A 16076-nucleotide genomic window follows, 5' to 3' on the forward strand; every position below is an offset into this window, starting at 1 on the left:
CTTTATAGTAGTTGCGGGTGTTATGGCTTTTACATGGGGAAAAATGCTTCAGTGAATGCTTGGTGAACTTTTTCTACTGCTTCTCAATAACAGACTGCTGCAGAAGACATGTTGAAATGCAGTGTTTGTAAATAAGCTGGTTGCCTTACTATTGTTAAATCTCATCTTCAAATTATTGTATATTTGGTGTGCATCTGTCAAGGGACTTTTTGTCCTCTTGTATGTAAATGCTTTTGTAGGGAGGAAGCCAGGAGTTAGATGTGTAACATGAATTGGAAAGCAAAAAAATGTGTGCTTAATATTTTTCCTCTTTTATGTATTATGAAAACCATTATGGGGGAAAGTTCTTTGTTCTCTTTCTTCTTCCCCTTTTATTTGGCTGTAGGTTTTGCTAGTGGTATGTAGACTTTTTATCAGGGTGTTCGTCATAGAAATGGCTAGTCTCCAGGCTGATCTGATCTTACCTGGGAGCTTGCTGGACAGCCCTAGCAGGTAGGTCTGTCCCTAGATTTCAACACTTGACCCACAGCTGCACTGTTTTGGAAGGCAATTGATAATTTAGAGGCAAAATGAGGTGTAAAATTACTGGTAGTCCTTATGCTGCCCCAAGTTTTCCTCCTTTTCTTCCCCAAAGTGATAGCCTGAGGTAAAAGAGAAGGGCAGGCCCACCCTAGTTCATTAACTGCAGAGAGCTCACTATGCTACTCTGAGCTTGGTGCCAGCTGCCTGGGACCTAGCTGTATGAGTGACCTTTCAGGTTCAGAAGTGGTATGGAATGTCACTGAGTTTTTCTTCTAATTCATAATGTTTATCTTGATAAAAGGAGATGAGCATTGATTTCCTCTGTAGCAATAAAAGCAAGGGGTGACTGTCCTTCCTTTGCATATCAGCTTTTCTGTCTAGTTCCAGAAATGCTAGTGCATGCAACTCTTGATTTTAGTGGAAAGCTCTTACACAAGTCTAAAAGGAATATAGTAGAGTCCTGATCAAGTGATATGGTATTTGCTGTATAGCTCCCATCCTGAAGGCTCCTTGAGTCTTATTTGCATATGTGTAGGTTAGGTCTAATGTCCTGTCCTGGAGATCTGTAGCATGAAGAAAAAAAGTCCTGGATATGGTGAGGTTACATATGGTTGTGTGCATTATTTCCTTGCATTAGCACCAACATTTTGATAACTAATTCTGAATATTGAAATTTCTTTCCTGTGCTGTCCTATGATATGTTGAGATACTGCTTCTCTTTGCATTTACACCTAATTTCAAAACTTCCAAGGGGAATGTGCACTTAAAGTTGCTGTGTAACACCAACTGATACGTGGAGTGCACAAAGGGAGAACTTCAGTTTGGACGCAAAAAGCAATTGACAGGCTTTGTCCATAAAAGGAAAAAGTAGAAATACAGTGCAAAATGCAGAGTATTTGTGTTGTGGAAATAAAGACATTTCATTAATGAAGCAGAAAGGCTTCAAGCAAATGAGATGGCTCTGTATGATTACTGAGCAGTAATCATTGAAAAGATGTTGATAATGGGAAAAGTTGAATCACAAAGTTGCTATCTTTTATTGGAGAGTGAGTGGTCTGGGCAGAGTAGTCACGGGGTGCTCTCTGATCACCCTATGCGCCTCTGTAGAACATATAGAGCTTTTGTTGTCAGAATGAACCTTAGGAACATTAGATTAGGCGGTATATTTGTGATGGAAACATCAGAATACACACTTGTTACTGTTTCAGAAACACCCATCCATTTTAATTTCTACTGGCAAATTCTTTTGGCCGTATATTGAGAGCAGTCCATGAAAGACCTGTGACTAGCTGGGGGGGCACTTTTTTTCAAGATTCAGGCAAAAATCTTTTTGCCTCAGCTGGTAGAATAGCAGCTGCAGCTGGGTAAAGAATAGGCATTTGTGTTTTTTCCCCTACTGAGGTATCTGGAAGATTGCAGACAAGAAATACTTGACGTGACCTGAGACAGGTCCATGAGATGGTTCAGGTGGCAGCTGGGCTGCTCTGCACTTTGTGATTGCACCCCAGTGGAAAAACACATTAAACTTAAAAATTATTTCCCATGTTTTTCTTCTAAAGTTTGGAGTAATTATTGCTGAGGATGCATTTATTGCTGTTCTTTCTGTATGATGTGATTGCATGGTCTTGTACTAAGCACTTGCACAGATTGCGCTAAAGGGGTTGGAATCTGTAAGGTTTAGATTTCTATAGAACCAAATCTTACTGCAAGCTGGTACAAGGTTTTACGGAAATGTATAACACTAATGCTTTGGATTTATTAACAGATGGCAGGAAACAAAATAGAGTCTAGGAACATCTTGTACATCAGTACAAGGTCATTCTGGAGCTTATGCCAGAGTGTTAACATTATACTTTCAGTTGATGGACTTCTGATCGATACTAAATGTCATTTAATGGTATTACTAGCAGAAATTTTCTGTATCTTTCTCTGGAAATCGATTTTCGTGGTTTGCATAAAGTAATTTAAGGAATTGAATTGGAAAAGAAGTTTTTAACTCTCATCAATTATTAACTTTCTCCCTTTAAGCCCCCTTGTGTGTCTGTAGCTTGCTGTACTTATACAGGTGGATATAAATTAAAGAATCATAGATAACATTTCATATTCTGACATGCTGACTTGCTGGCTTTCCAAGTCTAAGAGTTTTGGTTTGTTTATATATTGGGTGCTTGGAACTTGTTCAACTACAAAAGAAATGTAGTGAACTGCTCGGAAAAATAGCCTGTGATTGATGAGCTCGTTATGTTGTACTTGCTCTTTTCCATTTTCTCTTCCATGTTACTCCCATCCCATTTCCCACCAGGCTCTGCAGTGGTTTTGTACCTGTAATTTCTAAAGCAAGTCAGAAGGACTGCTCATAATAAAAAAAGCTTCTTTCACTTGTTTCCAAAAGTAAGAAGTTGAAGAAATTGATTTATTTTATTTATTTATTTTTTTTTGCCACATCCAGTGTTTCAATCAGTATGTTGTTCTTTTATCTTTGGCACTGACATGAGTCTTTCGAAAATTGTCACCAGAGTTTGAATAACTGCAGAATTTAGACTTGGTCTCTTTCCCTTGAGTCTTCTAGATAAGTATTGTCATACCATGGATAAGTTTGTCTCCAGTCAAAGTCCTGTTTTGCAGTCTTTTCCAGATTAAACACTGCTTTACACAAAACTCTGCTTTGATCTATGGAGTGTCCTTTTTCTTCAGCAGAACTTCTCTTGCTTATTAAACACTATGACAATAATGAAAAGCCTGCATTTCTATGCCAGTTGTAAGATAAAGTAGCCGGACTCAAGGCCAGGGAGAGAAAAGGTCTCTGTATTTCAAACACCAGTTGTTGAAGGGATTGCAAGTCCATGTTGGGTGTCCAAAGCAGGTTATTGAGCACTCCAGAGCTAAAGAAAGTCTCTCTTGATTAATCTATTGATTAAACTTCCAGCAGTCTTCTTTTCCCCTCATGTTACATCTGGAAAAACTTTATCTTGCTTATTTCATTGAACCTACTCAAAGTACAGGATTGTTTAGTGTAACTGTGCCTATGCTTTCAGAGGCAGAAATGTGGGTGGGAACTAGAATTCTATAACTGAAAGGGACATTTTAGGTCCTCAGATTCTGTGCTGCCAGTATGTGTCAGTTTTGCTGCTAGTGGTTCATAGGAAAACCCTAATCCATAAGGAAAAATTTCAGATCCTTCTCAATAACCTCGGAGGACTGTTTACTCACAGATCTAGGAGGAAAAGAAGGTGCCTCTAACTATGTGTGCCTTACGTCATTATTTCCTCATCTTTTTCTGGGAATGATTAATTTAATTTCATGCTTAAATAAACCGTGTTTTAAAAACTTCATAAGTTTTTGGTTGCTTGGTTGGTAGATTTTTTTGTGATGTAAGAAACAAAAGATAAATCTGATATGTTTGTCCAAAGGGCTTGTGAGATACAAAATGTGAAATTTGAAAGATTAAAAAAGTTACTAGCCTTAATCACAGCATAATTTTATGGAAGTTATTTGGATTCTGGCATTTTAAAGATGCAGTTATGCTTCTTCCTTCTAATGTGGATGTCAGTCTTGACAGAGCTGTGCGTCTTTTAGGAAGAGTGGTCTCTAGAACAAGCATAAAGCTCAAATATATTTCTTCTTAATTTTTCTTCTTTCCTCCATTGTTGCCTTCTGCCTCCACCTTGAAGTGTTACCATAGCTTCCCGTCTTTGATATTAATCAAGAAAACACCTATCTTTTTAGGATAAGGAAAGAACATACAAGAAATAAACTTGCTGAAACTGTTGGTACAGCTCTTACCAAGGGGATATTGAAACACATCTTTTTCAACATAGAGTCACCAGGAGCAGCAGTACAGATGTAGTTTGGAGCTGTACTTCTTTACCATCCAGCCAGTTGGCAGGGTTATATTTGGAGAATAGGTGAAAAACCTGTAGAGAATACGGGACTGTGGCAGCATCACACTTTTAGAAACTGTCTTGAATGTGTCTTTAGGGCATGTTGTCTGTGGGTGTACATATAATATACAGCTGTTACTGTTTAATGGTCCTTGATTCATTTAAGAATACTTGAGAGAAGAACAGAGGTTCCACATACATTGCATGGCAATGAACCCAAAGGAAACCTGTGCGTTCACAGTACTGTGAATCATCAGGAAGCTGACTAGCACTTAAAAATATATACATCATGTATATGCGTATATCTACCTATAAAAATAGGTATTTAAATATTTATTCTAAGGCTTACTTGAGTTCACATTGTATATGCTATCCTATCCTGCATGATAAAGCAGTTTCTATGAGCTATAACTGCCATTTGGAAAGGTGCAGCTGATAATGTTTCATATGTTCTTCTTTGTCAGGTTCCAGTTGCACACTGTTTTGGGCCTCCAGGACATTACAAAAGAAAGTTTTGCACTGTGTGCAGAAAGTCACTAGAGTCACCTGCTTTCCGATGTGAAGGTAATTTAAAAAGCCCTAATTGCATAGCCATCTGTATGTTATCCAGTAGCACATGCTTTTCTTACAGTGCATATCTTGGGTGCGTAGGTACGTATGTGCCAATAATGCCTTTACTGTGTCTGAAAGATTTTCATTTTGTGTTATCCACTCACTGACAGTGCAAATGTGTACCTTAAGTTAAGGCACCACAGGTCTGTCGTGTTGATGGTGTGCTATGAGTCTGTGCCTGAGATGTGTAAAGAAGGAGAAGCTATTACAAAAAAATACTGTGTTGAAGTAATTTTTTTTCTGTTTCCAGTGGAAGCCTTTGTTACAGAGAGATACTAGGTATTCACGTACCTAAAACCTTCCCATTTCTGCGAAAGAATAGGAATATAATTGAATATAACTTCTCTCTGCGTCACTAGACTCATATGTCTGTTGCTTGTAATGGGGAGAAGGTGCGTTGGGAAAGGTATTTGAAAATATTATTTGTCATAATAGTACTGTTTAGAGTGTTCTGACATACATTCTCTGGGGGAAAAAAAAAAAAAATGATTAAAGAAATCACCGAAACACTATTTCAGGATCCATTAATTTGAAATATATGTTGGCACAAGTACTTCACTGATTTCGATGTGAGGCAGCTCCTTAATTCTCCCTTGACTCTCTCGTCCTAAATTTCTAGTAGCACTTGTTCTATTGATGTTGTAAGGTTCACTAGAATTTAGTATTTTAAATAAATGTTACCAGCAAACTGTTCTTTAAAAAAAAAAAAAAAAAGTGAAGGAGGTGAAGGAGACTAATGAGAGAAGAACCAATTCAGAACTGCTTTCAGAATTGCAGTTGTGCTAAAGATAATGTCTTATTTGACGCAGTTGCTTAGGTGTATGTGTAGGGTAAATGTTTCTCTCATCAGAGGATTTGGACTTAAAATGGTGCAGTGCTTTTGCTTCTGTTTTTATCTGGTAACTTGCATAACAAATTAAAATTTATTTCACTGACTGATCGGAATCTGTCATTTAGTACAGTTAGTTACCGTGTAAATCGGCTGCTTTGGTGGGATGGTCAAAGACATACAGGTATCACAGAGTTTTTTCCAGTGACTTCTCTTAATAAGCTTCAGAACTCTGTGTGGCATGAAGTAAACATTAAAAAAAAATTAAAAAAATCACTGGCTATGTCTTCTTAATTCTTGAAAATGGCCTTGGTTTAGTGGTCTATTTTAGTTAAAGCTTTCTAATTTTGCCTTCATGTTCTTACTACCTTAATTATATTTTATTAGCTTTGTACCTATTGCAAGTGGATATTTATTTTTTCAGACATTTCCAATTAAGAGTTTTTAAACAAGAAACACTTGAACACTTGGAATCATGTGTTATAATTCAGTAATACAAATGCCCAGACACTTTTCCTGGTTCATTGAAGATTCTGAGTTGTGTTCCTAATATGGATTAAATTTTTTTGTTGTTGTTTTTTTTTGTGTGGTGTGACTTTGCTATTCTGTGTTCTGAATACTAATAACTCTACAACTTGTTTCTTTGATACTTTTAAAAAGTGTAGTTTATAAAGCACAGTTGAGATTAATAGAGTATACAAGAACCTTCCTTTACTTTTCAAAAATACTTGTAGAATTGGTTTTAGAAACTTTAGAAAAAGAGAAGAAAACAGACTAACCCAAGCATTTTTTAGTGCTAGATCCTTTTTAAAACTTTCTAAGCATCAACCAAGAGCAGAAAATTATTTCTAAACTTTTACTTAATTGATAGATTTTTATATTTTGAGGAGTCCATTTAACGTTTTAAAGTCTGTGCTGCCAAGTTACATATCTGAAATAAATCATCTTTTTTGGCAATTGGAAAGGAATTCACAACACTTCCCTACTAACTTGAACAGAAAACCTTAATTCTTTTATGAGTTAAAGAACTGCATTGATATGGAAAGGCTGATAAAGATTAAACTGTTTTGAAGGCACTCTGATTTGGATTGATCTTTACATCCCAACAACCCACAGGGTATAACTCCTGTGACACTCCTGCTGTTCACATGCACACATTTTCTTTCTAATTATGAGTTCGGGTACATGTTAGTAGCAGCAGGGGGGTAAGGGAAAGAAAATAAAAGCTGGGGGGGGGGGTGAGGGGGAAGAGGGCAGAAAAACCTTCTGTATTCTTACACAATATGGCAATTGTGTTAGCAGACTTAATGATTTTTTTAAAAAAAATTTTTTTGGTAATTTCTTGAAAGTATAATTTGGTCTGCAGAAACTTTCACTATTATTGAGGGTATGACTCAAAGCATCTGACTTCCCAGTAGCTGAATCTACAAAAATGTAAAATATTCCTGTTTTATCTATGAGTATGGTTTGGGGAGAAGTATGAGCTGAGGACAGACCTTGCTACAGCTTATGTAGGATTCTTGAGCTTGGTAAAGATCCACCATATGGGGAACTGTACATGAACGTCTGCGGTTGAGATAGCAAACCCTTAGGACAGTCCGTGCTTTGATGTGGTGGTAGATCATATTTTTCTGCATAATTAGAGTTAAGACAGTGTTAATGTGGTCACTTTTTCTCGAGCTTGGAGAGTGATTTCAAAACGAGTTATTTATACTGTTTCCAGGATGCTTTCAGGTAGCATGGATAAAATTCATGATTAGCATCTTCCAATCTTCAGGTTAAAGTCTTCAGATTATTGTGACATCCTTGGAGCAATAACCTGTTTGAACTGAACAGGAAAAAAAAAAATAGTTGGAGAATCTGACTCCTGCTTCTTACTTTAATGTATTTGACCACAATTTGGATGCCTTTCCATAGTAGTTGTCTACTCAAAGTTTTTAAAAAGCAGCTAGAAATTGATCTTTTTCATATATCTGTTTGAGTTCCTTAGAGAACTCTCCTAACTATTCCAGTAATGAAGCTGAGTGTTGAGGTCTTTTAGCTGTATTTTTGTTGATGTCTGATATTTCAAGTCAGTTTTTAAGAAATGAAGGTACTTTATCAAAAATAAATAACAAAATGCTCTACAGTCTTCACTGAAACTTTTTCCAGCTCAAGTATCTCACAGGTAGACAATGTGAAGCTTACTTAGGAGAATGCTCTGAAAAAAATGATCGTTTTCCTTTTCCCGACAATGATATGGTAATTTACAATATGCAACCATAGCTCAGACAAGTCTGAGTTCATGAAGAACATTATCTTTCGCTTGAAGTTTGGATACGGAAGGGAAACTTTCCTCTGTTAATGTTTCTACCATACAATTTTTTGGTTTTGATTAAATCAAAGTAGACTTCAGAAGTGGTAATACTAGAGTAGGCAGCTGTTCCCATGAAGTGGTGAGACAAAGCTGTAATAAGCTAAACAGTTGTTACAAATTTAGCTTACTGTACTGGAGGACAGGTAGTTATGAGCAAAATTAGCTCAGCCTTTCCTCGAATTTGCTGCATTAATTTAACACAAAGGAAATTGAGCAACACACCAGGTTGTGCTGATAAACTTATTTTATTGTTTGTCTTTGCTGAACAAAAAAGAGCATGAAGGGAAGAAAATGCTGTGCAGAAAGGTAATGGAGGAAGTACTGGAGGAAGGGAGAGAGGGAGGAGCAGAAGAAACCAAGAGATTTTGACTTAAAGAAGTTTTATTGTTTTCATATTTTAGTTTGTGAGCTACATGTCCACACAGATTGTATCCTGTTTGCTTGTAGTGACTGCCGGCAGTGTCACCAGGATGGGCACCAGGATCAGGTAAGTGTGAGCACATCTGTAGCAGAAAGTGGTCACACCTTTTCAGTGTGAAAACATAGGCTAGAGGCAGGGGGGAAGACCTTTTTCTGACCTTTTTTTTTTTTTTTTTCCACATGCTGACAATTATCAAAGCACTTGCTGCTGCTTTGTAGAAAAAGAAGTTTTGTGGCTTTCGAATGTATTGCAGATAGTGAGATGAACTTACATTTTGATAAACATCTCTATTTATGAGGTTTATAGAAGTCTTGCTGAAACATCTGTGCAATGTATACAACATACTAATTAAAAAGAAAAAACAAAATCCATCATCTTTCAAACACTTGCATTGAATTACTATTTTTCTGAGCTGTTGGATGCAGTGCATCCCTGGTGAATATTGTCACATCCCTTAGGCTTCCTACAGTCAAGACGACAGGCTGAGGCAAGACTTCCCAGCTTCTCACTGTAAAATATATGTGTAATACTGATCTTTCAGGATTATTATTTTTATTTTTTTTTAAGAATAATTGGTTTTAGTGGACTCCAAAGATGAATAGCTATGTACTAAATTTTTGGGTTGTTTGGTAAGGTCTTCTTGTGAGATGTAAGATTGTTCAGGATTTTATTTCTATTAAGAAAATAGTTAATGCCCTAGTCCGTGTTGCTGTTTTCTCAGAGCTGTTTGAATTGCTCATTTTAAAGTTAGGTTGAAGATACTTCTGTACCTGTTGTCTGGTGTAATGCTAAGTTGTGATGTGTTCTACCAGGATACTTACCATCACCACTGGAGGGAGGGAAACCTTCCTTCAGGTGCTCGTTGCGAAGTTTGCAAAAAAACCTGTGGCTCTTCTGAGGTGCTGTCTGGCATGAGATGTGAATGGTGTGGCATTCTGGTATGTTGTGCTGTTGGGTGTATTTGTGGGAACCATATATATACACATAAGAAATACGTGTGTGTGTGTGTATATATCTATATATATACACAAATATATGTCAGTGTACATATTCATTCATTAATTAGATAGGAAATGTGTTAATTCTTTTTTTCCCCATTAGTCACTAGAATAAGCAATTTGCAAAACCACAGTTAAGCTTTACATGAAAACAACAGAATTAAAATTTAATAGAGACTAATCCCTAAATATTGCAGCTTATAAGCTTGCAGTTAATTTTGCAGTGCAAAATCAGTTGTTATTTTAAATCACATGAATTCTGAAAAGTCAAAGGCTCACCTCACCATTCTAATACGCATATTCCTCTTTCAGTGTAGAATACTCTCAACCTGTAATTTTGTGTTGTTAGTGAATATTGGCTTCTGTCTTTCCCATGACTTGTGCAACATGATGGTAACCTTCAGTAACCCTTATGAAAGCAAGTCTTCTGCATAGATAAGAGTTGGTCCATCCACTGAATACTACCTCTTGTTGAAATATAATTACAGACCAAAGTAGTGCCAGATGGGGTGCGAGCAGAGACGTGTGTCTGGTAAATTAAATCATTAATTTGCCATGTAATTCTAGATGAGGCATACTGTGTAATAATTGTTTAAAATGAAAGTCTTGTGTATTTCAGATATTATTTGAAACTTTTATTTTTTTTATATTGTAAAAACAATGGGTTTTGTATTTGTAACCTGATTCAGAATTGCTGAGGTGGCAGGAGCTGTCTTTGAGAACAGCCTAACAAATATGTTATATGGCCACAGTTATAAAGGCGTGCATATTCAGTGAAGATAGATCTAGGACAAATACAGAGGCAGAAACAAACCAGTCAAGTCTTGGAATAAAACTCCAAACATCTTATCTCAGAATCTGCAAGCAGGTGCTTGCAAGCAAGGATAATAGGTTTTAATATTTTTTTTCTATTTAAAAGTTTGTCAGTTTAACCTGTCTACTTTTCCCACCTACCCCAATAAATATCCATATAGATCAGAAGATCCAGGGCTTGAGATCAAAATGTTCATCTTCTCCAGTTCTCTGCTCAAAATCTCTAGTTTTTAATTGAAAAGATGTATAATACTTTCTCCACATGTTAAGACCTCCCATTATTGTTTGTTTAAAAAATTAATGGAGCAAATTAAAATCTAGAATGAGAAAATGTGTCACTTATTTCATTAAAGTGATTTACGAAAGGTCTGTACGTCTTAGCCTGACTTTTGCAGTTCTAGTACATGTGTTGTTGTAAACAAACTTGCTTTCCTTGTGTTTCACAAAGTGCTTAATTGATGCTTCTATTTATAGGCTCATGCTGCTTGCTACATAATTGTCACACCAGAATGTACTTTTGGAAGATTAAGGAACATGATTCTTCCTCCAAGCTGCGTGCAATTGTTTTCTCGCAACTTCAGCAAACTGCATTGTTTTCGAATATCAGAAAATTTGCAAGCAGAATCAGGTAAAAGCTTTCAAAATTGAATGCAACTAATTGATGAATGTGTTTAACATAGTGTTATAATTTACTGGAGTGTATGATTGCTGATTTTCGCTGGCTTTTGTGACAATACTATAACTTTTTGTTAAATCAGGGCACAGGATACGGGTTCTAAATGCAGACTGAGCAACTGGAAGAGTGTTCTTTCAATAACAAGCATGCAGAAAGTAAAAACCTAAAATGCAAAAACTTTTGTGGCAGATCAGTGTTATTGTTGTGAGAAGCACTTGCTAATACATGTTGGTTTTTATATGGCTTGTGATATATGCAAATATTTTTATTTACCTCTTTGACTTGGTGAGAGGGTTCTGCCCTTGTAAGATTTCTGTGCTGAAAGGAAATCATATATTTAGCAGGGTAATGTTCTGCTGCCATCTAGAGTGTATGTTTGTTTAATAGCTCTTTAGGATAAAGAGAATTCTTTTGAACCACTAAAGTATTTTTTGTTTGATACTTTAATGTTCTTGTAAAGCTTTTCCTTTGGTACTTAACTATAATACAAAAGTAAATATGAGGTAGGTAAAATATTGGTCTTGAAAGCCAAATGTTTGCAACTGCTCTTTGCTCAGCCTGACAGGTTGTTCTTGAGCTTTCTGCTTTAAACTTTTGGTGAACACAGAGGCAGTTATTTGCTAGAAGGTGCCATGTGTTTGCATATGCAGAATCTATAGCAGCAGTCCTGCTACAACGTAAAGTGCATGGCCCTAAGCCTGCATAAGCTAGGTGTACAGCACTATACAGGCCTGCAGGACTGCAGGGAATCTTTATGTTGCGTGTTTGTTGATTGGCCTGTTGTTTTTTCAAGTAAGTTATTTTTCTTTCTAATAAATTGCTCCTCAGGGGAAGGCGAGGCATAGTACATACTTGAAAGTGACACAGTCTTTTATGCTTCCAACATAAGAAATAGCAGAAATATGCAATCCAGATGAACTTGTTTTTGCTGGAATATTCCTTACAAATCTGGATTTGGGTGTATTGTTAGGTATTCAAGTTTCCCAAAAGCTTTAGTGAAGGTAAAGTTTTGTTATTATTAACAAAAGTTAATCACAAACCTTTTTAACAGTCTCTTTTGGTGTATCTGTGATGTTAACCAAGTTTATCTTTTAAACAGCAGCATGCTCTTTTAAAAGTTTGTCAGACTTGGGTTGTTGTTGTTGTTTTTTTATTATTATTATTTAAGTCTCCACTAAATAGAACAAATACAGACCACCATGAGTGAAAGAATCCAAGGTTATAGCTGCACCTTCTAGTCTCTTCCTTCATTTTTTTAAAAGATTGAAGAGAAAGATTTCAATGTCAGGACATATGGTACATGCTAACTGTACCAGTTTGTTTTACACACATTCACATTTCTTGAAGTAATAATGTTTTTTTGCATTCCTTTAATAAAAATATATATCTTGTACTTTGAATTGAAAGAATGCAATGAAGATCAGTCATTAGCTGACGTAATCTGGTCAGGGAAAGACTGAAGGTGTAGGGGAGATACTCCTGTGCTGTTCTGAAATAGTGCTGTGTGGATGGCTTGGTCAGTTGTTGGTACGCCCTCAGAGACCTGGTCATCCCAAGCCTAATGCTGAATCAAATGGCGAGAGAGGAACTGTGGTCTTTGCTCACCTGAATGCATCTGTGCTGGTTCCTTTCCATTAGTTTTCAGTGTGGGGACTATCAGGTACGATCTGATATGATGAGTCTCCCCAGAGTGCAAATGTAAATCAGAATAATATCTCTATTTGACTACAGGTACTGCCTTTTCTTTGAGAGTAGGGGGAAGCACACACACAAGCAACTCATACGAGATGAGGGCTTTTTGAAGAAGGGGGAAAGAGCATAATATCATAATGGTATCATGTGCTGGGACAAGAGGAGAAAGGGCATGTAATACAATGTGAACTTTCATTTGAAATTTAAGTTGCAAACATGCCATTCCATGCCTGTCCTGCAGAGCTCTTGTCTTAGCATATTTCAAAGGAACTCTTAGAACTTCACTTGAACAGTCTCAGGATGCTGTTTGTGGTACTTTCCCTAGTATCCAGACTGAGTGAGAAAGAATCATAAAAGAAAGAGGTCCGTTCATCTAAGCTTAAAAAAAAAGGGAATATTGGAAGCAACAATGAGTTCTTTAATTTCTTATTTTTGTATTTACTTTTTTTTTTTTTTAATTTGATTTTGCCTGAAGTGTTGTTTTTCTTTTTTATATTTGAAAAATATAACACAAAAGCATTATTATTGATCTTTTTTGCAATCTGTTGAAGCATTACCTCAGTGTTCAGTAAGATACCTGGTCTCCAGTTTAGGACTCCTGTTAACTACCCCTCTTTGCTTCTTGGAAGACTTTTCTCCATTAGGATTCTGAATTCCCTAATACATTTTTTGATCTGAAGAACTTAGGGCTTTAATTTTTTTTTCTTTCTTAGTTCCTCAGTTTCATGTGCCTTCTCCCTCACATGCAAGACACAGTTTTTATGAAGTTGTAGCCTGCCTTATGGCTTTTGGGAGCTTTGTCTGCATCCCAGTCAAGACTGACCAACAAGTTCAGAGGGTGGGAGTATGAATATCATGATATCATCTATACATTGGGTTGGCTTTTGTGGCACACTACTGCTGGCCTTAGAGAAGAAAAATATCTCATCTTTTTGGATCTGCACTGGTCTTCCTTTATGGATCTGATCATTGGGAATGATAATGTTGTCAGGATGTTGTCTTCACAGAAGCAAATTTAAATGTCAGTAGCTTTTCTTTTCATCTTTTCTGAGTTTTATATGTGATTGTAAGTGCTCTGTTATCAGCTGACATTAATTTATAGCTTTTAGTGAGAGATATGATCTGCCTTCAGAGGTCACTTCTGGAGTGCAGTAATTTCTTTCTCTTCATTTGTCTGCAAATCAGTTTTTCATTTATGGAAATTATGTGCGTAATACCCATACTTTTTACTGGAAAGCTGCTACTGCAGTAGCAATAGATTTGAAATTTATTCGTGGAAACCATGTATAATTTGGTAATAGGCAGACATCACAACTTGAGAAAGGCATTAAATGCACTGAGTCGTAATATTGAAGTTGATAGTGGAAGCTTTTCATGTATGCTTTTACCATAGTTATGTGAAAATGCAGTGTGTGTTTTTTTTTTTTTTTTAACAATTTTGTAGTATGGATTTTTATTCTAAAATAGCTAGAAGAAAATGTGGTTCTTTTGTCTGACTAGATTTTTTTTGTGTTACTCTTCCATGGAAACCATCCTTACACAGCAACTACATTTGTTTTTTTTAGGTTAGATAAAAAAGAATATTTCCTTAAAATCTTTTTTTCCACAGATGAAGACGATGATGTTGATGGGTCAACACAGGTGTCAACAAAAGATGTCCAGATTTCAACAGATTCAAGTAAGTAGAATTTTAGTAAGTATTAAGTGGTGAATATTCCCATTCCAGTCTTTGCTCATATAATCTTAGTTAGCTTTACCTTATTAAAAAAAAATAAATTAAATGGCCATTCTTCTAATGCTAGATATTAGTTTGGGGTCCAAAATTGGGGTTCAGCAAATATACAGGGTCTTACCATCTCATCTCTATTTTCTACTGGTAAATTGCCACAAATGACAATCTGTTCATTACCCAGTCAAATCAATCGGAAAAGTAAGATTTTCCAAACTTCCTTCCTGCTGGTCAGTACTTTAGCACTAAATTACATCGGAAAAGAGCATGCTGCGTAAATCTCAATTAGCCATTTTTCTCAACATGTTAAATGAAGAAAGAAAGAATGGTGTTAAAAATCCATACATAGCAACCAATTTAAAGGGCAGACAGCATATCATTCCAAGGCCTTTTTCCTTTAAGATAGCTGGATCCAAATCATACTGAAGATACCAGTTGAATTTTTAGTTTTCATCAGGCATAATAGAAATGGATGCATTCCTTTGTGTCAGGATTGATCCAGGCTGGCAGCAACTTATGCAGTTAAATTCTCATACTTGTGGATCTTTCCAGGATTGGTATTAGCCAAACTCTTATTTTTCAGAAGATGAAGCTGACTACAATTTGGGGGCATTCCACTCGCTATATTCTTATTAAAAACTAGAAAAACATGGTACCTGCTACCAAATGTATCTGCACGGATTGCTCTAAAAACAGAAATTCCAAATCAAAACATGATTTTGTTTTTTTTTAGTTTAAAGTTCTTATAAAACCAATAGGGTAATTTTGAAAATGTTGATTGGATTTAAAAAAAAAAAAAAAAAAAAAAAAGTCTAAGTCAGTTAACTGAGTTATGGAAGTGATCTCAAGTGTGCTCTTATTTCACTTTTAAAAAATTGAAGCTGGAATCTCTTGGTGACTAATAAAGAAGTTATGATGCACAACCACATTCCCTTATTATGGGACCCAACTCTGATTAACTGCATTTTATCTATGAGCCTTCAGCGTTCTCTTGTGTTTTAAGTGACATAAGTGGTTGAATGTCAAGACTATTGTTCTTTGCCATCTAAGGTTATTTCTCTTACTCATGGCTGTCAATGGGAACAAACTAAGTATCCAGACGTTCCAGTGAGTTTGTTCAAAACTACTAGTACAGGCCAATTCAGCTTTAGACAACCTTCTCAAAAGAAGGAAAAAAATTTGAAAATTGGGAACCCCATATAATCTTGAATATGTCCTTTTTTTCCTGTACAACATCACTCAGTGGACTGGAGAAAGCAGCAATAGATGGTACATTTTCAAGGCAAATGTAAGGAATCATTATTCATGTTTTAAATAGAGAAGAAATTGCTTCCTCTTAATAAGTTTTCACAAACCAGATGTCAGAGTGTAGTCTAGTGTCTTTGCTTTGATTAAAAAGCTCATTAGGTAGGGAATGATTCTGTCTCTTTAAAAACAAAGCATTCAGAAAAAAATACTAAGTTGAAATGTTTGAAAGCTTTCATTTAGTTGCGTTAGAGGTCTCCAAATCTGGTACCCAGCAGAGGTAAGGCTGCTGTGGCTCCATG

General features: G+C 36.1%; 1 protein-coding gene across 4 annotated transcripts in view; it reads left to right on the plus strand.

Moving 5' to 3' along the window:
- The window catches only part of DGKQ (diacylglycerol kinase theta), a 94041-nt gene that overhangs the window by 28542 nt on the left and 49423 nt on the right, over positions 1-16076 (plus strand). For 3 of the 4 annotated variants that reach the window (XM_035309223.1, XM_035309226.1, XM_035309224.1), the window contains 5 exons: positions 4868-4967; positions 8602-8687; positions 9434-9559; positions 10907-11060; positions 14410-14478. In XM_035309223.1, the coding sequence (XP_035165114.1) occupies positions 4868-4967; positions 8602-8687; positions 9434-9559; positions 10907-11060; positions 14410-14478 (535 nt within the window). The remainder of the gene's footprint in view (positions 1-4867; positions 4968-8601; positions 8688-9433; positions 9560-10906; positions 11061-14409; positions 14479-16076) is intronic. The other variant, XM_035309225.1, reaches the window with a different exon arrangement.

This window comes from Oxyura jamaicensis, chromosome Z, assembly GCF_011077185.1.
Source record: "Oxyura jamaicensis isolate SHBP4307 breed ruddy duck chromosome Z, BPBGC_Ojam_1.0, whole genome shotgun sequence".
NCBI lineage: Eukaryota > Metazoa > Chordata > Aves > Anseriformes > Anatidae > Oxyura > Oxyura jamaicensis.